This window comes from Rousettus aegyptiacus, unplaced genomic scaffold (assembly GCF_014176215.1).
Source record: "Rousettus aegyptiacus isolate mRouAeg1 unplaced genomic scaffold, mRouAeg1.p scaffold_m13_p_3, whole genome shotgun sequence".
In the NCBI taxonomy this organism is placed as follows: Eukaryota; Metazoa; Chordata; class Mammalia; order Chiroptera; family Pteropodidae; genus Rousettus; species Rousettus aegyptiacus.
In genome coordinates this window covers 124,466,414-124,492,961 of record NW_023416306.1, presented here as the reverse complement: position 1 = coordinate 124,492,961, position 26,548 = coordinate 124,466,414, and the positions used below count along the sequence as shown (strand labels likewise).

At 33.3% G+C, this 26,548-nt stretch overlaps 1 protein-coding gene across 5 annotated transcripts in view; it reads right to left on the bottom strand.

The window, feature by feature from the left end:
- Positions 1 to 26,548, bottom strand: part of UNC13C (unc-13 homolog C) — a 620,140-nt gene that overhangs the window by 238,312 nt on the left and 355,280 nt on the right. For all 5 annotated transcript variants that reach the window (XM_016153676.2, XM_016153674.2, XM_016153678.2 and 2 more), the window contains 2 exons: positions 3,834 to 4,003; positions 978 to 1,093 (listed from right to left, as the gene is read on the bottom strand). In XM_016153676.2, coding sequence (XP_016009162.2) covers positions 978 to 1,093; positions 3,834 to 4,003 — 286 coding nt within the window. The remainder of the gene's footprint in view (positions 1 to 977; positions 1,094 to 3,833; positions 4,004 to 26,548) is intronic.

Sequence of the window (26,548 nt, the reverse complement as noted above, 5' to 3'; positions counted from 1 at the left end):
TATTTCTGTTTTAGTTAAGTACTTTCTCTGTAGCAATCTGAACATGGGGAAAGGTGCATTCTTTGACTTCACCTCATAGCTTTTGATTCATAGGACAAGTGTCGTTTGTATCAGAGAAAGGTTCTGGTAACACCTCTAATTAAGTTCTTAGATGAAAAGCATTCAACAGCAGCCCAAGACTATTTGTGTATCTACATTGAGGCATAGCAGGGAACTGGTGATTCTGCCTTTTAGATTCAAACTGGGTGGACTATATCTCTCTGAAGCCATTTAGGCCCTACCTTTTGGGCGGGTATATTCTCTACTACCATGAGTGGGTAAATACATTCTGATACTCTTCATATCCAGATATGTTTGTAGTAAGGGTAGTTAAATGGTGAAGGGTTCAATATGTCTGAAGCCTTTTGTGGTACTCAGAAAAAGGAGGAAAAAAAAACACTGCTTATTACTTTGGTTCCCAAAAGCCATAGATACAATATTAGCATTTTTACACTTCTAGTTGTAAATAATATTCCTAATTAAATCTTCAATAAAACTAGAACACTAACTCAGAGTTCTCAAAAACAATCATGTTATTGGATGCTTTCCTGCGTTACTAAAGTGCTCTATTGTTAACTGTTCCAAAATATTTGTCATGACTTATTTCTTCAATGAATGCTTTTTAATAGTCTGTCCTCCTTGGAAGATGGTAATTTCATTTGGTTGACTTATTATCTTATTGCCTTGTTTATTAATACCTGCCTCAAGTGCTTGTTCTAAACTCTCATTAGAGGACACTAGCCTTCTCTGTAGGGGGCAATTCATATGCTGTCTGATACCCTAGCTCATTACTACTACAGCACAGAGTAAGAACTCCAGGAACAACTCCGCAAACCTAATTCAATCACATTTTAAAATCAAATATTTTGTTGTATGATCCATAACCAAGACCAATTTCTTTTCTAGGGTTTATTATTAATAAAATTCAATTTACTTACCTCATGTAAACATGTATATTGTATATGATATGGAGCAACCTTCTCTTCTCCTTTTATTTCCACATTGATTTTTAATCGAATGGCTCCAGATACAGCTGACTTATCTGTCCGTTTCTCTGATAAAGTGAAAAGCAATTGGTCAGTCATTTCTGATAATACCATATTTCTCATATGATTTCTCAAAAGCTTGAAAGGAGGCATACATTGCTAAAAACCATTTTTCTATATCAAGTCTGATTATTATCTAACTATATGATTCTGCTAAATATAATTTAAAGCAATGTGCTTATTGTGTCAGTGTGATTGTAAAACTGCATTATCGAAAATTCACATAGAAAACCTTAATCAGAAGACCCTGCCATTCTGATATAAATTTCTGTGTATTTGGTTAGTTTATACAACAAAATTAAATTATCTGGGCAATTAAAAGCAATATAGCTTAAAGATAAAATTAACCAGGGAAGTATTTTATCTAAAAGCAACCACCTCTCTATATTTCTGCACTTGAAAAGCTCTGCCTAATTAAAAAAAATTATTAATCATTATTTTTTGTTAGTGATTCATAAAGAGCTATATAGTCTATACCCTGTGTTTACTTACGAGTGTTGGAGTAACTATCTGAATAGACTCAATATGTAATTAATTCAGTCAAATAGTGTGTGCAGGGCATGCACATATGTGTCCAATATGAACCAATAAGTAGCTTTGAGAGAAATAAAAACATAGTCACAAAATTCCTAGAGTGTGAATGTAGGTAGAGGATCTACATTTGACACCTACTTCACAAATAAAATATAAAGAGGCAAGTTGACCCATTTCACAAATGAAACTGAGAGCAGCAGAAGTGGCGAATACTTCTTTAATTGACTCTCTTTCTAAGTATAACTGTATTTTTAGCCGTATGTGATCATATTAAATCTTAAAGTTTACTACTTTCTTATGAAATATCCGCTTAAATTCTATTGCTAATATTTAATAGTAATTGTGCTATGAAGATTCTTCCATCAGGAGTGCCAGGATCACGAGAGTTTCTCTCACTGACTGGGTGATAACTGATTCTCAGCAAATATTTACATTCCTTTCTGGTGCCAAGAGAAATGCAAGTCCTAGGACCTATTTGCCACAGAGCCCTTTCTACAGCCCAGGGAAGGAGTACTGGTTCTTTGATTTTAATTATTATCATCCCACTAGGTTCAAGCAACACAGGCTCTGCTTGGATACCTAGGGCTTTCAGCTAAGTTCTCTTCTGCATGGTGGAATAAATTCTAAGTGATGAGTAAGGAAGAACATTGTACAAAGCATGAAAATATATGGTGCTTAAGTGGATTGAACCACTGAAGGATTTTACACAAAGCTAAAACTTGTCCTCTATTCCTCCTTCTTTATTTTAAAAGGTTAGACACCAGCAATGAGGGCATAAAAGAACAAACTGAGGATGAGCAGGCAAAAGCTTCCATGTCATGTTGCATCATATCTTCCTCTCCATAGACAGAAGGGCAGTTTCAGCATGAGAGCTGGGGAGCTGACTTTACTAGTGGCACATCAAGTGCCTTAGCATGCTGAATACTACATCCATGGATGTTTTATCAAAAAAAAAAAAAATCTGAGGAATTTCTGTTATGAATTCTTACTGCCTCAATTCAAAGACATACTACCTTAGTACAGAAAAACAATATGTCTAGGCAAATCATTTTAATTAAAACACAATTTATGCAGAGTTGATGGCCTGATGTTTACCCTTGCCTAATATCTCTATTTTCACATATAAAGCCGTTCAAGAGGATTAACAAGATACAGAAGGATGATCATTATAATTGAGGTAAAAATTTTAAGCCAATAATGTAGATACATCAATTCCTTTTAAGGAAGACGTCTTTAAAATATTTTTGATAATGAGTTCTTAGTTGAGCTTGAATTTTGTGTCGAGATAAGTTATATCTCTTTCCTTTAAATTGTTATATAATCTAGAGTTTCGTGAATTCTATATGACCTTATCCCTTTACTTTGTCAAATATTACATTATTTGAAGTATAAGATTTTTAAAAACCCAAAAGTACTCTTTAATTGCTAAAATATACTGGTATCCTAAATCAAAACCCTTTATAACCTTAGAACTGTGTAAATCATTCTTTGAGTCACACTGGCTCTTACAAATTTAATTAAAACATTTCAGATGATATGATTAAGAAACTTTGGATCATGTCCTTTACAGAAACTGAGGTGATCCATCTATTTTTACTGTTATTAAATCAGCACTGAAGATTCCAGGTTATTATCCAATTTTAATAAAAGTCAAATTTAAACATATTTAATTCTTGGTTCCATAATAAAATTTCATTTAGAAATCATGCCAATTAAACATATTCTCAACATTGTCATGATTAGAGTAAATGCTAAGTCCACACATGTACTTGGTATTGACATCTAAAGCCAACTTTCATGTCACTGTTTGGAAGATATCCAAAATACACTTCTACTTTACCGACAAAATTTTTAAGAGACTAAAAGGAAATAAGTCAAATGGCATTAAGTCATAGGTTGATTATTTGTTTTTGATACATTTGGCAAAAGTTTTTGGAGCTATGTTTTACAGTTTAAAAATTAAGAATGAATAATAGTTTTTTTCTCAAAGACACCCAGTTGATTCTTTGAAAGACTTTTCTCTTTTCATCTCAAATTTACCAATGTTTTTCAATACTTAATTTGAATAAAAAATTATCACCTTTAGTTTCCAATGAAAACAAACTGCCTAAAGTCCAACAGGATTTTTCAGAAAGACACTGATTATTTTTATCTCTATGAAAATATAATATATGCCACAGATATTCTGGAATTTTAACTTTTTCAAATAGTCACCTAAGTTGTACCAGACATCCATTTCTCCACTCAGGGTCCTCACTTCTACAATCGTTTGTCCCAGAAAATCATCTGACTCCTTTTTGAAATGTTGCTTGACTCTGGATTTAATATCATCATCTTCATCCCACACTCTGACTTTGATTCGATCTGTGGAGTTATGGCACTCACTGCAAATAAATGTGGATAAGTTAACCACTGACAACTGCTCTAAATGGCATTTGATGTTAATAACTTATTTTAAGTCTATCAAATCCAGAAAGGCATAGTATATTACATAATAAATAAGACTCCCCCCTGACCCATTTTATTGATGGGACGTTGCAGATATCAAAGATATTGAAGAAAAGTTGCATTCGTTAAATAATGTTAATCAGAGAAAATCATACCTCATTCCATCCTATTTCCTTGAACTGAACTAGATATAATCAGATTTAAGTCAGAAATCTTTGGGTTATTTCCTCTATGACGTATTTCTTATTCACAATGGTTATCTATAGTAACATTTCCATGCTCAGAAAATTCTGCACCATAAATATAAAGCTAATTTTACTGTGATAAGTATTGAGAAAGTGGGTATCATCACATAGACCATTTGATAAACTAATAAATAATAATAATATTAATAATATAATAATATATTGTTAGATCAAGAACTAGGGTGAAATCCTTTTGTTTTTAAAAATAATTTGCTAGATGTGGTTCCATAGTGTAGTGGTTAGCATGTCTGCTTTACACGCAGAAAGTCCTGGGTTCACACCCCAGTGGAACTACGGCCTGGTTTATGGCCATGCCACCCTGAACAAGCTCGATTTCTGATCTTGGAAGCTAAGCAGGGTTGGGCCAGGTTTGTACTTGGATGGGAGACCCCCCCCCCCCTAGGAAGTCCAGGTGTTGTAGGCATAAATAATAAATAAGTGAATGAATAAATAAAATAAAAATAATTTGTTTATTTTAGTCCATTCCTCATTTTCAGGTTTCTTCCACCATCTACTGTCAAAGCAAACTACTTAGTATCATCCACACATACATGGTCTTTCTTGACACTCTGGCTTTTGTACACACACTTTTTTATGCTTTTCTGCCTGTTAATCATTCCCATAAGAATCAACTAGTCACCTGCACTATATAACTTTTATTTTTTTTTACAGATTTCTGAACAAGTTAGGATGATAAACCCAGAGCTCCCAATCTACTCTGTAAATGCATTCACTCCAGTACAAGGGTCTTTAACCTGGCGTCAGTGGGTGAGTTCTGAGCATCCCTGAGGTTGGATCAAAAAACTAATAAAAAAAACTTCATCTTTTTCTTGAATTATGAATAAGGCAACAAATCACAGCAGTATTATCAGTATATATAAGATTTTCATTACCAATAAAACCATAAATTTACATATAATTTACATATACATTTACAAGGTTGTGAAACTTGAAATATTTATAACTATCTTTACTATACCAAAACTAAACCAATATAATTTATTTTATTTCCAGTTTTATGTATTTTATTTTGTACATTTAAAAAATATAATTTTGAAAAAGTGTCCATAGTCTTCACCAGATTGCCAAATGTCTCTCCCATTAATCAATAATATAGCACATATAAAAATGACACTTGAGGTTTGACACATCAATGTGCAAATCATAGCTCCACTACTTCCACTCAATGTGGGAGTTTCAACACAGAGAATTTTGACAATTTCTGGGTTTTTTGGTTATCATTAATGTTCAAGAGCACTACTGGCATTCGATGGACCGGGTCAGGGATTTAGACACCCTGCTCTCTACAGGACAGTCAACATGATCTGAAATGACTCAAAGGCATGGACAAAGATGTCTTTGTCCTGGTAAGGACCTCAATTTGGGACATCGCTTTATATAAAAACACCAACTCTTTCACATGTTCTACTAGATACTGAAATTTCTTGGCAAAGAACTAGTATGTAAATCACTAATCATTAAAGTAAGTTTTTGTTGTTGTTCAGAGCCTTACAAAGGTTGTTTTCCATTTTGAGAAATTACATTACCAATGTCAAAACCACTCAAAGTATTTGAATCAAAATATTTGTGTCAGTCTGCATTTGAGATAATCACATTTGTGATAATTCTACCTACAAATGAAAGCATATCTACTAAACTATATATTCTAGGGTAGTTGTGTCTACCCTTACATATTAAAATACATATTAGATTACTTTTATTTTTCTACTATAGTTGGAAAGTTAGATTGATTTTAAAGTTGTATTGATAAATTGCTTAATTTTGTTTCAGAATTTTAAAAAATCCTGAATTATTTTATATAAAAAGAATAAATGAATTGAAAACAGACCCACGAATACAGAGGACAATCAGGTGACAGCCAGAAGAAGGGGGTTTGGCGGGGCTGGGAGAAAGCAATGAAGGTTTAAAGAAGTACAAATCAGTAGTTGCTAGAGGGTTACAGGGATAGGAGCCATGGCATAGTGAATGCAGACAACAGTAAGGTAATGGCTAGGTGTACAGCCAGAGGGAAGATAGAGTGATCGGGGGATCAGTTCATAAATTATATACGTGCCTAACCCATATACTGTATGCTTGAAAATAATAATGAAAAAAAAAGGTCATTAGGTCTAACAGGTTGAGAACTATTTCTATGACTTAACCTCTACGAATCTCAGTTTATCTATAAAATGGGGGTAATAATACCTATCTTACAAGATGTTTATGGTAAATAAGTGAAATAATGTCTCACAGCAGTAAGTGCAGTGATACATAATGTTGGACCAATATTAGTCATATTATTATAATGCCATTATTTTATAAGTTCCTTTTGAATTTAGAGCCTGTTTGTTAATATCTCTATCCTTGACACTGTTTCTAGCATGTATCACTCATTCAAAGAAATCTAACTATGGAGGTGAACACACAATGTAAATATATATGTGCCTTGCTGTTAAAATATACAGCTGAAATTTACTGGATTTCGTTAACCAATGTCATCATAAAAAATAAACAAATAAATTTTTTAAAAAACAACAAATTTTAGATTTAAAAAATATCTATTTATTTTTAAACATCTGCAAATTTTGCCAAAATTAAATCTCCTTTATATTTGAAGGAAAAATAGCTTTATAAATCTTAAAAATATCACAATTATCAAAGAAATTCGCCAACTTTGATAGCTATTTTATTGGTAAAATGTGGTAGAAATAGCAAAGAGAGAGGAAGAATTGATCCATGATACTTTATCCATAGCTGCTAACAATGCCCACTTTCAACCAAAGGCAGCATTCAGAATGGGTAACAGCACAGCTGCCTCCCACCTACTCAGAATTCCAAAGATAACTACAAAAAGCACACAACTGAAATCACGGCATTAAAAACATTTAGATAGTAACATCTTTGGCAATTTACCCAAAATTTATATTAGAAATGACTAAGGTTTTAATTTCTTTGTTGTCAAAAAAAAAGGCTATGTAGAAACAAAAATCCAACTACCAGCTCATTTGCCTCATTCTTAGAAAAATAATGAAAGAAAATTTAAAAGTATCAGGAAAAAATAGTTACTATTGCCATAAACTTAAAACTCAAAATATTACAAAAGCAGAAAGAAGTCCCTTTTGTAACCTTTTGATAGATCACCAGAGTTCATGTAAATTCTAGGAGACAGAAATTTAATATGTTTTTACCTGCAAATAACAGGTACAATAAATAGCAAGCTCTAGATAATGAAGATAGGTAAGTATTTCTAGAATCTATTCTTTGACAAAATATATTATCTTCTTTTGAAGAAAAAATATTTGAGGCTCTAGTTTCTGTTACAAATTTAAAGATGTTTAGCTTGTTAAAAATATACACAAATAGTAATCCATGTAAAACAGTAATAATGTATATGTATGTGCGTATATATATATATACACACACACACACATACATGCATACACACATTATCTCTCCCTCTTTGTACATAATTCAAAGATGTATATGCACACATATACTACGTACATGAGTGTGCTATATAGCAAGAGGGAAGAGAGACAATACTATCTTTCTTTCTGAATTTCTATTAGAAATAGCTAATTTTTTTGTGCCAGGTAGAAGTATACTTTCCAAATGACCATTCATATTTTCATTAAGTTTCTTCACTAATTTGGTTTGTATTTTTTTGTTTTTATATGACATCAAAAGTGGACTATGCCTTCATCCATATGTCGATCTATTTCTTCAGTCTCCCTTAAATTGTTATTTATTGAGCATCTAATAATGTACTACACACAACTGAGGCTTACTAAAGTTACAAAATTCAATCAACAAATCTCTTCCTTTTTAAATGTCAAAATAAAATGTGAAATTAATGAATTCAGGACAAATACAAATAATCAATGATGTGTCCTTATAAATATATTTGTGATTTTTCTTCAGGGAATTTCAATCTCTCTGCATTTCTCACTGATTTCATTTTTTTTCACATTTTAATTAAATAAACTTTTAAATTTGGAATAATTTTAGATTCCCAGAAAAGTTGCAAAGAGTATAGAGTTCCTGCATGTCCCATACCCAGATTCCCCTATTGTTAACATCTTACATTACTAACACTAGTTCTATTTTTTTTTAAGACTTGCCAGCTCCTACTTTCTTTATATTTTCGAAAGAGGTATTTTTGAGAAATATTAAAAAATAAACAATGTTTGCCATTATGTTTTAGGTTTAAACTGTCAGAAACTTATATTTTGTCCTCTACAGAGTGAAGACGGCAGTGAGACAGCTGTTTCAAATACTGTAAATGACAAAAGGATTTTGCAAGGGGTATAAAACCAGGGAGTGGCTGTCTTCTGGGGTTTTGCTCTATTGGCAACAGTGGTTGTGAAATACTTAGTACTTTGATGCAAACTTTCTGGTATTTAGTACTGAGGAGCAAAAGTATTGATTAATGGTGGCAATGGTGTTTTCTCCAAAGAAACCCCATAACATAACTGGACACTGTTTATACACAGTAGCTTCAGAGGCTGGCTCTCTCATCTCTCCAAAAATTCTTGAGTAACCTAAAAGTCTATCAAATAATCTTTTTCTGCATAAGCTAACTAAAGTACTGGAGAGAAACTCTGTTATTTGCAACTAGGAATAGTGACGAATACAGTAACTTTAAAAGGATTAAGGGAGATGCAACTGCAGAATTTAAAATGTGGAACTGACTCTGTGAGATGATATGGGCAGACAGTAAAGATTGAATTCCTCAGGCTGGAAAGCCAATTCATTCTAAAATGCAATCGAAATACAGCTGCTCCAAATGTTGCTCACTCTACCTTGGAACTCAGACCACATGCCAACTGAAGTTTTCTTTATTAGCATGAATGGCAGAAAGAAAATTCAGAATGTTGGCATCTACTTATTAAATCTTGCTTTCAAAAATGAAATACAATAGAGCTGCACACAAAGTCAAGCTAGACAGTCTGTAAGCAGAGATTCAAGGGAGCACAGCTACGCCCAAAGAGGCTCACTCTGCTTGTGCCTTACAGTACAAATTGACTGAGAATATCTTAATTTGGAACCCTGCAGGGTTGAGAAAAGCCAGCTGCTTTCTGTATACAAAAATGTACCTATACAAGCAGTGATTTCTCAGTGCAACTTCAAAAAGAGATAAAATTGTTGTCCCAGGACTTTTCAAAAGCCTCAGAATGACAATGAAGTAGAACTTGATGGTAAAGATCCAATGAATGGTGTTGCGATATCACTCTGGCATAATATGTTGCAGGGCCTATGACAGCAGCGATGAGATTAAGGGAGAGAAGTTAGTTGAAACAGAGAAGTCAGTAGAAAAGAGTTAAAATTTCTATAAAATTGAACTACCATATGATTCAGAAATTCCACTTCTGGGCATTTACCTAAAGAAAACAAAAACACTAACTTGTAAAGATATATGTACCTCCATGTTCATTGCGGCATTATTTACAACAGCCAAGATATGGGAACAACCAAAGTGTCCATCAAAGGATTAATGGATAAAGAAGATGTGGTATATACATATATATAAATATTACCCAGCCATAATAAAGAATTAAATCTTGCCATTTGTGACAATATGGGTGGACCTTGAGGCCATTATGCTAAATTAAATGTCAGACAGAAAAGACAAATACCATGTGATCTCACTTATATGCGGAATCTAAAAATGAAAACATAAGAAACAAAAAACCAAGCTTTTATATAGAGAACACATTGTTGGTGACTAGAGGTGGATACTGGGGGGCTGGAAGAAATGTGTCAAGGGGGTCAAAAGACACAAATGTTCAGTTATAAAATTAATGTTATGGGAACATAATGTATAACATGGTGACTACAGTTAATAACACTGCATTACATATTTGAAAGTTGCTAAAAGAGATCTTAAAAGTTCTTATCACAAGGAAGAAAATGTGTGACTACGTATGGCGATGAATGTTAAATAGACTTACTATGGTTATTATTTCACTGTGTATACAAATTTCAAATAATTATGTTGAACACCTGAAACTAATATATGTTTTATGTTAATCATACCTCAACTAGAAAAGAAAAGAGAAAAACAGAAACAAATCATCCTTTTAAAGAGAATGATCAGGGTGGAAGAAATTTTAAAAGAACACTAATTGTAAAACGGAATATTAAGACTGAAAACTCAAGTGTGGTTGAAAAAAGAAATATTAAGCTTTAAAAAATTAAAAATAGGAAAAAAATCTCAAACCCTGTCTTTTCCCAAGTTATCAGAGTTTAACCCATTCTTACATGGACAGCTCTAATTGGATAGATGCCCATGAATTCATAAAGTTGAGAAATACTGATTTTAGTGGCACAAACAAGCTCTTGCTCAAATAACCATCCCCTGATGGAAAGTCATTACTAAAGTACTATATAAGCAAATAGCTGTTCAATAATGAAAACTGCATCTATATTGGAGTTAGAGCTAAGGGACCAACTAAGATATGTCTCACATTGTAACTATGTCAGAAAAAAGCCAATAGTAAGAGGTATTACCATTAAAAGTTATATTGTACATGTACAATTTTAGCTACACATTTTAAGTATAGCAAATGATATGTTATAATATTTTAAATGATACTGTATCAGGTTTTGTTAATAGACGAATAAATAAGAGATTAAATATACACATGTACCCATATACACATACACTCTCTCAAAGACTGAAACAAGCTGTAGGTGGCATAATTAGTAAAAAGTTTGACTTTTTATATTTCTTCTTTTACAATCAAAAAATGATATTTTAAAATATCTAGTAACTGTAAGTAATCCCATTTTAACTCAGGCTGGAAGGCAGGGCACTGATTAAGAAAATCATCAGCTAGAAACTTGCAAGAGCCATCCTGAGGCAAAGCAGCATCAGCCTTTCAAACAGTAATTAAATTCTCTAGTTACAGCTTAATTCCTTAAACTCTGACCCAGCAAATAGAAATATTGCAAGACACTCGACATTCACATTTCCTCTTACTGATTTATTATAAATTATGCAACCCATTCATTGCAATACTGGTATCTCATTCGTTATCAAATTAAGACCCCCAACTCTATTATCTTTGAATTCTATTAAAATAGATGGACAAATTCTAAGTTCAAAATTTAGTGACAATGCACAGCAACTTTTCTCACCTGCATTACCAAGGACAATTTAATTATGGGAGCTGGAATTAAAAAAATAAGACAGTACCCAATAATTCACATTTTCTTGAGCTTTTTCTTTGTAGGATTTGGGCACTGTATGTTCATTTTACAAATCAATGACATTGAAGGCAATAAAATAAGAACAAAAAAATAAATTATATTAGCAAAGTTTCGAAAAAGGAAAGGAGGTGAAGAAGAGTTCATGCACTAGCATTTAGGATGTCTAAATAAAGTCCTTGTAGTATAACAGATCATAGAATCAAAGGGGAAGTATGACTTACAAGATCCATTTCCCTGTCCCCCCACCTTCTAACCTCACAATTCGATCAAAGTACCCTGAAGTCTTATATTCTATTTTTATATCTAATAGGTTCCTCCCCAGACACTAATGTTGCAAAATAAACTTATTGTAACAGCTTTTTAAAGTTATTATATATTAAAACAATATTAGTATCATTATTAATAATATTAAAGTAATAAAAGTAGGAAACTTGTTTGTTTAGAAAAATACTCGTGTTCATTTTTCAGTGAAAGAGACCACTTAAGAGATCAAAAAACAGGAAGATGTGTATGATATCACTTATATGTGGAATCTAAAAAACCAAACTCATAAAAAAAGAGTTAAATTATTACCAGGACTTGGGGGGCGGGGAATAAAAGAGATGCTGTTTAAAGATCTAAACTTGCAACTAATTGATAAATAAGTCCTGGAGATATAATGCTCAGTATAGTGAATACAGACAACTATACTGTATTATAATTACCAAACTCGCTGAGAGACTAGATCTTAATTTTTCCCACCACAAAAAATTATGTGATATGATAAATGTGCTATCACTACAATGGCAATTATATTGCAATATATAAATCTAACAATTCCACATGCTGTACAGCTTAAAATTTCCACAATGCTACATGTCAAATATACTTTAAAAAACACATACATAGAACACAGGAGAAATGAATTGCTCTCTCAAAAAATAAGATCACTTCATGGATTGTATAAATAAATGTCTTTTTAAAATTTAAAATAAAAAAAATAGGAATCTGTGTGTATGTATGTGTATGTAATAGAGATAGTTTTTAGTCAACATTTCTCTGGTTCAACATGTTTTTCCTGCTCAGATCCTGTGTTGTGTTTCTTAGGGCAAGGCTGTCTTTTCTGTACTCCTCTCCCTGGTGACTACTTATCTGTATTTCAAGACTCTTAAATACCATCTCTGTGTGAAACTTCCCTGGGAGTTTCCCCCGACCTCGCCAATCTCTAGTACCTATAGTAAGTAGACATTCGAAATTTTTTTACAGAATAAATAAGAGGAATATCACAGGTAAGAGTAATTATATTCTTCTTTTTTGTTGTTCATTAAATATTACAAATATACATATTCCAATTAGTAGTAATTATGTAGCTGAAATTGAACTTTTTGTTTGAAGTTGGAAACCAGGTACACTTTGGATATATATTTGACATGACATTTAAACATGGACATTATCTTACCAGTTCTGACTTTTCTTTAAATGGTGATACATTTTGTTCTTAAACCTACTTGTCCATAGAAAAAAAGAATTGTATATCACTGATCTCTAAAACAAAAAATAACATTAACTGTAAAGAACCTAGAACAGTGTGGGTTGCTGTTGTCTCATGGATGCCCTGTTCTAACTCCAAAATTCCAAGGTCTGCAGTTCACAGTATAAACTTTGCCTTTTTTTCATTTTCCTTTCAAGGTCAATATGTATTAGGCATGACAGAGTAAAATTATGAGCTTGGGAAAAGACTTGCCTGGTTAAAATTCCATTTGAGCCACTTACTAGCAATATGACTTCGCTCAAGCTATGCAATTAAACTGAGACTTCATGTTGAATCTATTAAATTAGAATATCAATAATTATTTTTTAAAGAGGATTAAATATAGAAAACACTTAGAACAGTTCTGAGAATCTAGTAGGTTTTTAATTGCTCCTAGCTAACTAATGAAGATCATTATATCGAATTTAACAATGTATTTTTACTTTAATAGCAATAAACAAGTTCCTGCACATATATAAAATACGGACAATTTTTATTAGCTAATTATCAAAACACAGGAAAATGATTAAATAATTGATGTATTCTGATACAATAAAATCTTATTCGACTATTAAGGGTTTATCTTGGGGCTTTCTATTCTGTTCCACTGGTCTTTATGACAGTATCATACTGTTTTGGTTACTGTAGCTTTATAAATTTTTGTACATCCAGTATAGTGCTATATTGTTGATTACAAGTACAGTGTTATACAGTAGATCAATTCAACTTACTTCTCTTGCTTAACTGAAGAATTGTGCCTGTTAATTAGTGACTCCTTACTTCCCTGTCTTCTTGGCCTCTGGAAACTATCATTCCAGTCTTGGATTCTATGAATTTGACTAATTGAGATACTTCATATAAATGGAATGATACAAAATTTGCATTTCTAACTGCCTTCTTTCACTTAGTGTAATGTCCTCAAGGTTCGTCCATGTTGTTGCATATTGCAGAATTTCTTTTGTAAGGCTGAATATTCCATTTTGTGCATATACAAAATTTACTTTATTCATTCACCTGTCGATGAACATATAGGTTGTTTTCACATCTCGGATGTTAATAACACTGCAGTGAAAATAGGAGTGCTAATATCTTTTTAAAATTTTGATTTAAAATATTTTGAATAACCAGACTACTGCATAATACAGTAATTCTATTTTCAATTTTTTTGAAGAAACCCTATACTGTCTTCCGTAGTGGCTGCATTAATTTGCATTCCTACCAACCTTGTACAAAGGTGCTAAGTCTACACAATGGGAAAATATAGATGAGAACTGGGAGGATAAAGAGGGAGCTTTAATGGGAGTTTAAATCATGGAGGAGACTCCGACACTGTCATAGGTGCCGTCCAAGGCAGAGAGAGAAGGGAGTATAGACTCTGGTTTCTCCCATCCTCTGTTTTTTATTTTACTGAAGTTCTTGCTCCTGGCGAAACCTAGTGGGCAAGGAAGTCTGGGGAAGGTAGCCTCCAGAGTTCAGTTCTCTGACATACAGAGTGCATCAAAGAAACTTCAGGGAACAAATGTCAAACTGACATGAAAAATGCCATAGAGAGATACATACGACTATACACTTAGCTTGGAGGATTTCTTTGGTTCCCTCTCATTCCTTTCAGCATTTCTTTGTCCTTCTCTGAAAGGTCTTATCATTTGCATCTCCACAGATAAAACTCTTTAGTGCTTAAGCATTTTCCTATATCATCCAACTTCCTTATTTCAGGAAAGAAAACTGCCAAAGAATGATAAACATTTCTGCACTAGATGACACAATGAGTAATTTGAAAAGAAAATTATGGGCATAAAAATGCTCTGGAAAAATAATAGTGCTTTATAAATAGGAACCATTTTATTACTATCTTATATGTATATAGTTGCTGTGTATAAGTATACACATGCTTTAAAGGCCTATAAAAATATCAAGTGATTTTCAGAAAGATGTAATACCCGTTTACCAATTTCTGTCTGCAATGAGAACAATTTATATTATTATGTACTTGTATTCAGTATATTACTTGACTCACTGAATTGTCAATAACTCACTGTTATTGTCATTATTTTAATAGAAAGATATTGTTTAGTATTAGCATTTACCTTTAAAAGGCTTGATACATTGTTTTCTCTATGTAAGGATATACTTTAAATTGTTATCAATGCAGGATCATACTCTGCATACCACACGGCATCTTGACTTTTTAAACTTAATGTATCATGTACATCCTGATATATGCACATGTACACCATTCTTTTTAATGGCTATATAGTACTCCATTAGGTAGATGTGTTCTAATTTATTTACTTCATCTCTATCCTAAAGATAGTAGATGGGCATTTAGGTGGTTTCCAATTTACTGTTTCAGTACTACACAAAGCACCTTGTATGTATAGCTTTATGAACTTGTGAAACTATTTTAGTCTAACAAATTATTAAGCGTGAATTTTCTAGATTGAGGGAATGTATATTAATCATATCTGTAAACAGATAGGCATACATCATACACACACACACACCTAAACTACCCTGCAGAAAGCATGTATGTGTTTACTTTTGTACCTTTTTCTCTATACGCTGATTAATACAGAGTATTATTATTATCACTTTTTATTATTTGCTAATCAGGTAGGTAAAACCTACCTTTTCATATTCTATTGACTTCTATGGAGTATAGCTATTATATTTTAAAATATGTCCATCTGAAAATGAAAAAAAAGGCATAAAAAGTACCCTAACTCCCTGCTCTTTCCTCATATTGAAGAGACCTATAAAGAGCTTATGCCCATTTCTTGCCAGAGAAAAGACATCAAACTAAACACTTAGAATACATCCCTGGCAAGAGAACAGAACTGTCAGCATTCATTTCAATAGCCACCTAACTTGTCCTTCCCTTAGATTCTCCCCCTCGCTCTTTGGTGGAAAAGAAGAAGTTCTTCTTTTATTTTTGTTATTCTCCCAAGAATAACAAGCTGCTCTTCCCCTAAGAAACTTTAAGGCAATGATGAAAATGTCAGCAGCGAGCTGCAGTTGCATCAGTTGCCCGACCATACTTTATCTAAACACCACACTCGAATCAGAAGCAGCAATCATAAAGGCAAATACTATTATCTAACATCCCTCTCATTCCAAATATCAACAACACAGCACGGGCTTATGGAAAACCTCTGCACTAATAACCAAGGAATTGCTAACGAAGAGAAGAAATGTTAGGGAATCCTACATTCTAATTAACTTTTCCACTTAAATCAAGCTTCGACCAATTATCTGGAATGAAGACACTGTGCTTAACAATTCACAAATAATTTCATATGACTCAAACTAGCAATTATGAGTCTTGTCTGTGTTATAACTGAAAATCCAGTTTGTACTTGGCAAGTATAAGAAAGTCTGTTAGATTAAAAAGAAAGAGTGCATTCAGAAAACCTAGTTTGATTATTAATCAAGATACTGGAGAAATTAGTAATAAAGTATCAAGTAAATTAACAGTAAAGTTGAGGAAGCCCTGGAGATCTTCAAGATTTACTAAATTTGATTCCATTAAGAATTGCATTGATCCTAGTGAGGATCACTTAGATGCTATTAGAAATGCTTCTCAGCCACTCTTCAGATTTCTCCATCTCTCTCCAACAGACAATGGATTAATTTTGTCTAGTCAAGGAAGTGTAAAGATTTTAAGTTTATGAGAGAATATTATCCTGAAATTTGGGGAGCCGTAAAAATTTATGGTGGTTAAGGAATTTCTTAGGGTTTGAAGAAAATAAGATTCACAATCATCGGGGACAATAGATACAAAAAAAAAAAAGAGAGAGAGAGAAAGAGAGAGAGACAATTTCAAATACAGGGAAAAAATGGAGTAGGCGCAGTAAAGGCTAGGCAAAACGGTCAGAGGTCTAAGGTCAGGGTCAGATAGTCAGAGATGGTAAGAAAGCTAGCGAGGTGGGTAGACAGTATTCATATAAGAACTTCTCTTGAGTTGCACACTGTGCTGACTCCCTATCCATAAAGAGAAAGTCTCCTAAGGAGATTGACTCTGATTGTCCATTGGCTACTATTGTAGGTGCATCACCCTACGTATCGGCAACTTAATTCTCCCCTAATTTACCATTTTCTTCACAACTTTATTTCTATGTTACAAAATATTTGGGGTTCAAATCATTTACTTTTATATCAGTCTTTGGGACAATAAGTAACTGAAAAATAAAGCTAGGTTAGTCATTTCAATTCTTCCTTGGAACAAGGTATAAACGAACACTGGCTAAAAATTAAATATTTAATTAGCATGCTTTAAAACATTTTAAATATGGCCCTTACATTAGCAGTGTTAAAAAGTAAAGTTAGCATCTCCTTTTCTAAAGAAATTTTCCCAACAAATACATGTACTTAATTATGTCAATAAACTTTCACAAATAAACCTATTATATCAGAAAGAGCTCTAGATATCATCTTGAGGTAAAAAGACATGTTAAATGTCCTCCAGGAATTAGTGGTAGTTTTCCATCCTGTGTTTTCTTAACATTATCCTTAGTTCTGTGAAAGAGGATGATAAAATCTAGTCAGAGTAATAGCTCCAGGGGTTACATCCCAATGCTTATTTCAGTGCTTTATATCTAAGTCAAAATACATTTTGTCCCTTTTATTGTCCCTTAAAGTTCGATTCTAATCAAAAGCAGCATCCAAGTTTATTAGATAGAAACATAACAGAAAGAACAAACATGTCATGAAGACTAAAGGCACTGATAAGATTTCATCAGGCAGGAAAATATATATTGGAGACACTAATAAAAAATTAAATGTCTGAGTTTACCAAATAATGCTCAAGTGGCATACACAGAGAAGAAAGACATAACTTTGAATTTCTTGAGGAATCAAAATTTGTTTTCAAATACAATTGAAGAAACAGTAACAAGGGAGAAATAAGGGTGAAACAATAGCACACACAAAAAAATTAATAGTGAATGTTTATAAGACACTTTCATTAGTAAAAAGTTATCATTTGACAATAATCATTAAGTAGATTTTTTAGGCTTACTTTGTATCCACCATTATTTTAGGAGATCCTCAGCCTCATGGAGCTCAAAATCATTAGGAACTATATAAAACTACTGTAAAATGTAAAACTCATGGGGTAAAAATGGTCAATGCAAGTAGATGTGTATACCATAGCACATTTTTTCAATTAGGGGTAATGACTTTTTACATAGAAATCGATGAGTAAGCTATGAACAATTTACCTTACTATATACCAGTCAGCCCCTCCAGAAACTTGTAGAGAAAGTGTCAAGTGCTTAGAAAAAAAATTTAAAAACCTGAGTTTCTGGCTCTAGTACCCCATGACCTATAATTTCAGAAAACTCTGAGACTCATTTTATCATGTGTAAATGTGATGATACAAATGCCTATGGCACTGAGTTTCTTCTAGGATTTAAATATTAGTTACATAGAAGTACATTGTAAACTGCCAGAATACGAGAGGTGAAGGTGATGGGGATGACTGACATGATTTTTGTGGTTGTCGCCATCATTACTCTAGAAGCGGCAATTCTATAGCTTGAATTTGTGCAGTGTAAATGTATAATTAATGGAGTGCTGATTCTGTTAACAGGGTGAGAAAATTAATTTTTATCCGAGGTTTTTTTATTTAACAGCTTATTTAGGTATAACTGATATATAATTAACTACACATATTTAAAATGTATAATTTGCTATGTTTTGTCATATATATTTAGCCATGTAACCACTGACACAATCAATATAATATAACCATCGCCTCCAAAAATCTTCTTGGACTTCTTGCAATCATTTCCTCCTATCATTCCCCAGGTAACCCTCTGGGGCATTAATAGTTTTGTTTATATTTTGAATTTTCTATAAGTTTATATAAATGAGATTATACTGTATGTGCATTTTTTCTGAATTCCTTCGCTTAGCATAATTGAGATGTATTCATGTTGTGTGAGCCAATAGTTTATTCTTTTTCAATATTTAGCAGTAGTTCAGTGTATGCATAAGTCGCAACTTGTATTCTGTTCACCTATTGATGAGCATTTAGGTTGTTTTCAGTCTTTTACTATTATTACAAAGAAACCAGAAGACCTGTGTACAAGTCTTCATATGGGCACATGCTTTCTTTTCAAGAAACTGACAAGCTGTTTTCCCAGTGGTTGTACTACTTTGCATTCTCACCAGCCACGATGTAGACTTCCCCTTCCTCCACATCCTTGCCAACACTTGGCAACGACAGCATAAAGGTCTAGAGGAGACAACTGGAAGTGATCATTTAAAGCTATATATCATGAATTATTAGAGCAACCACTTAAATAACAAAATAATGAGATAAATAACTCAAGAAAGTAGATCAAATGCAGTTATAAAAAATAGTCAGTTGGTACAAAAAAAAGCAAAGATAGAAAAGAAACAAAGAACACTCCATTCTATTAGTTACAAAATGGTGTTTCATTGTGGTTTTAATTTGCCATCTTTAATGGTTGATGACATTGAATCTATTTTCATGCCTTTATTTGCAACCCATGCAAGTGTCCTGGCTGCACTTAAAATTTATGTGTATTCTGCTGTTGTTGGGTGAAGTGTTCTAAGTAGCAGTCCTGCAGTAGTAAAGCTATTTGTATTCTTATTAGAAATGTATTTTTTATAGGCAAATGTATTTCTTGTTGGGCCTTACTTTTTTATTCAATATGATGATCTCTGACCTTTAATTATGGTATTTAGACTTCCTACATTGAACGTGATCAATAACATGTTTAGGTTTTAGTCTATCATCTTGCTATTTATTTCCTATTTCCCCTATTTTTTTACCCTTTTCCCTTTTTTCCTGCTTTTTTGGATTTATTGCATAGTTTTATAATTAAATGTTATCTATTTTGTTGGTATATTAACTGTTACTTTTTTTTGTCATTTTGTGGTTACTTTAAAATTTGTAGTCTTTACAACAGCTCATCTACAAATGATATTATACCTCTTTATGTACAGTAGAAAAACCTTACCATAGTATATTTTCAGTTCTGTCCTCCATACCTTTACGCAATCATATTTTTGTAGTTATATAACCCCAGACTATGTTATTTTGTTTGAACACTGAGTAATCTTTTAAATAAATCTAAATAATAACACAATAGTTCGTTATATTTGCCAATGTAGTAGTAGCCCCAGTGTTCATTCCTTTTCATGCCTTTATAGAGGTCCACAATTTCATCTGGTATCACTTTTCCTCTGCCTGATTTTCTTCAACATTTCTTATAGCAGAGAAGAAAAGAAATTCTTTCAGCTTTTATATGTCAGAAAAAACTTTATTTTGCTTTAAAAAAACATTTTGTTGCCCTTTTTTTGAAAGGTATTTTCTCTGGATATAGAATTCTAGTTTGGCAGTTTTTGTTAAAGTTGTTTCTCCATGGTAGTATTGCTAATATTAATCCTTACAAGAAGTCTGCTGTCATCTTCATTTTTCTAACTATGTATGTAGTGTGTCCTTCTTCTATGGAAGCTTTCAAGATTTTCTCTTATTCACTGGTTTTTGGCAACTTAGGTATGATGTGCCTTGGTGTAATTTTTTTCATTTTCTTATGCTTGGGGTTCATTGAACTTCTTGGGTGGGTTTAGAATTTCAACCAAATTTGAAAAAAAAAATTGGCCATTTTCTCAAATATTTTTTCTGTGCTCATATTCCTCTTCTCCTTTGGAGGGCTCCAATATTTGGCTTTTGGCTGCTTAAAGTGGTATCCCTGCTCTGTTCATTCTTTTAACAAATTTTTCTGTTTCATTTTGTACTTTTTTATTATTACATCTTTAAGTTCAATATTCTTTTCTTCTGCAATGTCGAATCTGCTGTCATTCCTATTCAGTATACCTTCTATGTTATATATTATATATTTATTTTTACAAGTTCTATTTCAGTCTTAATAGCTTCCATATCTTCATTCGCCCTTTTTTTCCCCCTATGTGGTGCTTTTTGCACTAATTTTTCCATGGCTCTCTTTGAGTGGTTGTTTTGAATGATTGGCAGTAGTAAAGGAAGGAAATGATATGGAAAGAGCATTTAATGTGGTAACCGAAGATAAAGACATGAGTCCTGGTTTTTAATTCTACTTGTTGGATTAATTCTTTAGCAATAATCTGTTGACCTCCCTGAGCTTTAGCTTTCTCATTTGTAAAATGACAGCAACAATGATGACGTAACGATTTTTAAGGTAGATGTGAAGTATAATACATGTGACAGGAGTTGAAACCCAGTAAATAGCTATACAAATATCAGTCCTTATAATTATGATGATACTTGTGATAATTTCGGTTTCACATTTTTCTGCCTAAACATTAATATTTCTTCAACAATGTGCTTACCTACCTAGAACTTCTTTTGCTCAGCCTTTTAATATTATCGTGCTTTGAACATCCTCTATCTATAGATAGGTAACTATTCTAGTGTCAAGCCCCAAAAAGATGGCAGCACCAAGAACTGCTCATTCTTCCCTGACTGCCTAGTATGGACCCTCCCTAGCTGATATTAGCCTCAGCACTCTCTCTCCTCCAATTATAATGAAAGCTCTATAAGAGGAATCAATCATCTTTCATATTTACCTCCATGCCTGTAGCATCTAGAAGAGTGCCTCATATATAAACATTTATTGAATGAGTTATTTCTCTAAAGATTGGTGGAGCTGGTACTGGCGGAAAAATTTACCCAGGGAGTTGGATTTTACATCTTACAGTTCTGAGTCAGTAGAAATCTGAAAACTTTGTTTGGCTAGAAATAGTATTAACATGTTGATCATTTTTCTACCTTCAATATGGTTGGTCTACACATAAGGTATATCCAAAGGCTAGGGGAATGAACCAAACAGAAGTTGATTAGTATTGTAGTGTTTGGATCTTGAAAATGCTTGATAGACCAATGGTTACAATGCCCTTACCAGATACATTCCACTAGGGGCAAACTGCTTCAACCCACGAGCCCAAGTGAGTCACCAGCAGACCACCAGAGCTTCCCTATTCTCCTTTCCTCATAGGAAGCAAAATTGATGGGTTTAAGACGTTACAATCATAGCCTGGCCAATAACACATAACTTGTATGGTTTATTTCATAAAGATGAATTGGAATATTTGGCTGAAAATGATAAGATGCTTCCTGGCAGCAAACTGTAGATGCTAAAGTTGGGAGGCACATGAACACAGGGCCAAGGCTATAATGAACCACATGCAAGCTAATGACTGGTGATAAGGAATCAGACCAGAGTACAGAAGAGAGAGGGAAGAAAGGCAAGAAGAAAAAAGGAGGAAAGGTGGGGGCAGTGACAAATATGAATGAATGAATGAATGAGAGGGAGGGAGAAGAGAGGAAAGGGAGGGAGAGAGAGGGAGGGGGGCAGGCAGACAGCTTGACAGTGAGAAAAAAAATATAATGGAGAGGTAGACAAACAGATACAGATGAACGAATGGTCAGAGAAAAATAAAGAGAGGGATAAAAGGGCATAATAATGTCCTCCCTTGAGAGTTCTTGTCATTTGGCATTTCCTGGAGTCCTGCAAGGGCTTTCTGTGTCCATATAATAAAATTTGTTCCATCCTAATTACTTTCCTATAGACAAGTTTAAATGTGGGGTTTCTCTTTTTTTCTCAGCAAGAGGGATCCTTACAGAATGGCTCTCATTTCCCTAATGGCTTGCTCTTGTAATCAAACTGCTTCCTAAAAATTTGGGGGATTTTGTTTGAATTCTATTTGAACCTCAGTTTAAAACTAAGTAAAGTACATCTTTACTTATACCTTGGCCTACAGACTATCACAGTGCTATCTCCAAGGATCTGTCCTGATCTGAAATTTTGTGGTTGACTGTGAATCAAGTCTATTTGGTGACCCTAAGTTCATACTTCGTTGAAATCAGTCCAGATCTCTTTTCACACCTTTTTCTTCTCCTTATTGCAAAGCTTTTTTTTTTTTTTTTTTTTTTTTTTTTTTGGTATGAAGCATTGATGAAGTTAATGCTATTCTACTGGCACTGCTATGTGGAATGGTAATGACTCTAATTTACTAAATAAAAGGCAGTATTGGTTATGCTATCTCCCTATTGCCAGGCATACTCACAGCACAGACAATGACTAGTCAACAAGTTTCCAATCCTATGAAGTACAACTAAACTCCTTCTTGCTTTAGACAATTATGGGAACTTCTTGATAAATGGCTTCCTGATGCTGCTACCATCTTGTAAGCTCGAAAACATTCCTTTCCCACAGAGTCCGGGAGAAGCCTGTGCTAGTGATTGAGGCAATACATCAAATCCTTGATTACATTCAGGCTGTCATTTTAAAATATTAATCTTCTGTGCTACGAAGATGTTTTAGCTTAATTGTGGTTTTAAATAAGCTATCTCCCATAAAGCTTAGTTTATGCTTAGTTTATACTCTGCCTTGGGCTGAGCAGCACATGGCCTGGTGTAGAGCCGTGGGGCACTTTGCCTGCCCTGCATCTGGGTAGCTATGACCTGAACATGGCTGCCATATGCTTCAAAGGGCCAAGGCAATGACAACTGTAAATGACAGCAGTATGAGTTTCTGGTGCTCATGTGTTAGAAGAACTTTCATGTACACTACCTCTTAACAATACCTTTGAATCAAGGTGGGAAATAAATTTGTTTGCACATTGCCCGCTGTGAAACTGAGATGCAAATAAGTTAAGGGGTTTCCTGGAGTTAGGAAACATGTTAGATCTAGTGCAGCTCTGGAACTCATTTATAAGTTTGTAGGCCAGATCGCTTTTTGGTATGGCATGAACTCACTCTTCATCTCAGTACTTCCATGAACCTAGTACAGGGCTTTAGATATAATAGACACTCAGAAAATGTGGGTGGAATTTAACTGATAACCCACCAAGCAAGAAGAGCTGGTTGCCCAGTCAACCACATAAGTAGAATGTTTAAGCACCCCTGTATTGCCTAGTAAATACTACTGTGAATTAAAAAGGGCATATTCACACTCCTATCTCAGGCAATGTGTTGACTAAACCTCTTGATTCTTAAAATAATCCCTTACTTCAACGCTTAACACCAATTTTAAAAAGATAACCAACACGTTTTCCTTTATGACCTACATCCCGCTAAGAAAGGAGTCAGCGTGAACTTTTGTTTTTATTCTAGAAATTAACAAAAATGAAGCACCAAGAATAAAATAGAGAGTCCTCTAGAAAACATTGTATCAATATATATATAAAATGTAAGTTTCCTAACTCAAAATTTTTTACTAAACCAGGCAGACGACACTGCCATTTTCTCTCTCAAACCCACTGGGAGACACTTACTCCTTTTCCTCCTGAGGGAATGAAGGGTTTATGATAAGCAAAAAAGCATTTCATTAACTGTAGCATAGAAAAATAAAATCAAATGTCATAATTAATTATGAAATAATCAAATATACAACTTACTAGGATCATAGAGCAAGATTATAAGCACTTTAAGTTTACATATCACTATCATTTTCAAAGCACTTTCATATACATTAACTTAATAAATCCTTATGTGGTATTTTTGAAATTACATATATTTACAAACCCTCCTAACCCTTATTTCTGTCAGGGCTTAACTGGTCATGCCTCTGTTGTCTACAAACACTGTCTAGAGTGCCCCATTTTAGAATCGAACAACATTCACAGCTTTTTGAAGATGAAATTTTCAAACTTGTTTTGTTAAATTATAGTGAGAGAGGTAAAATTAAAATCGAAATTACTTAGCATTAATTTCTTGAGGGCATCAGAGTGCCATTAATGGAGGGACAATTAAGCTTTCAAACAAACAAACAAAAAATTACTTCATTTACATTTTCATCTTACCAGCTTTGGAACTGCCTGCCTTATTCAGGTCAAAAGCAGTTTTCCAAGGGAAGATCAGGTATAGGAAAAAATACACTTCTTTATTTCTACTTGTGTCTTATTTGTCACTTCACAACAGGCAGCTGCTTTACAGTCTTGGCTCTACTAGAACCAATCTGAGTTTCGATTTTCTCATCAATAAAATGACGGAGTTGGATAAAAAAATCTCTCTGATCCTTTGCCCAAGCTGAGTTCTCCATTTCTTATTTCAGCAATACTTTCTTTTTATAGCACCTTGTTCACTGGTCTTTTTAGAGTCACTGTTCAGCTTGATAGTTTTTTTAACATGAAAGATTACTGCTAGGTTTGCTCTAAAGTACTGAATTTCAGCACAAAGGATAGGATCATGTGATTAATGCTAATAATAATAATAATAAGACTACAATGTTTAATGCTTAACAAATGCCACGAGATCTACAGACATCTCAACAAATGTAACTATCTTGCAAAATATGTATTACTATCCCATTTTTTCATATTAGAAGAGCTAAGCTCAGAATTTAAATAAATTGCCCAAAATGCAAACTAAAGCCATATTATTAATAAGACATTCTATTTTCAGACTATCAGGACTCATTTTTATACTCAATTCACAGGGCAGAATTGTCAAAGTAGTGGGAGGCATGGATGAGTTCATCTGTGATATGTACGCATTCTTCTGAATCCGCATATATATTCACTATGAACTCGTTTCCTTCTTCATGGGACAACACCTGATAAAGGAAGACGAGTTTGAAATCCTCATACCATTTTCATGGTAAAATGAGAACATGCACAGGTAGATTCAAAATAGTGTTACAGGAACCAGAGATATAGAACCTCAATAAGAAGAATGGAATATGGGAATTCAGGAAACTGGCAATAATAAAAATTGCTGTTGAAAATTTAGGCATTTATTTTTGACGTTACAGAAGGAGACAAAGAAAATAATTATGAGTGTAATTTCACTTAAAGCTAATAAATATTTCAATAAAAAATATTGTGAAAAAATTACGCATATTATCACATACACACACATATATATTATGTACAGTAGGATGCACTGGATTTAAATTTGAATTTTTTCTTCCTTGAAATAATGTTGTTTCAAAAAAATAGATATAATTATTGCCAGTAGAGATGCATCCTATTAAAAGGATAATGCAGGCGCACAATATAACAAATTATATGAAAACTGCCAATTAGAATATAGATAATTCATATTTTAACTCTTCCAGTATACTCTTCCGGGTACTTGCTCCCATAAACTGTATGTGGCTTTCTACAGCTTGTTCCTGGTGGAAACCAGCCCTCATTCTGACCTGAAATGAGTATGGAGAACTATGACATCTAATTCTTCTGGATGGACCTTGTCTTGGTCTTGCCTCACATATATGCACTTATTCATCTGATTTCTCAAAGGGGACCCTTTGCAGGATTACAAAATTAGAATAAGTATTTGTGCTACTGCATTTCTTTGGATGGATGTTGTATTTCACAGTTGTAACTGGCAACCTATGGATCAAATACCTGCAGAAATTATATGTGTTGTTTGATAAGCTCTGTGTTGGCTTTCAGACATTTTGTTTTATCAAGTAAATTCATATTTCCAAACTTTTCTATTCCAGTCAAGAGGGAGTAAAAGGTAGTAGAGATTCCTCTCATGTGAAAAATCAAAAAAA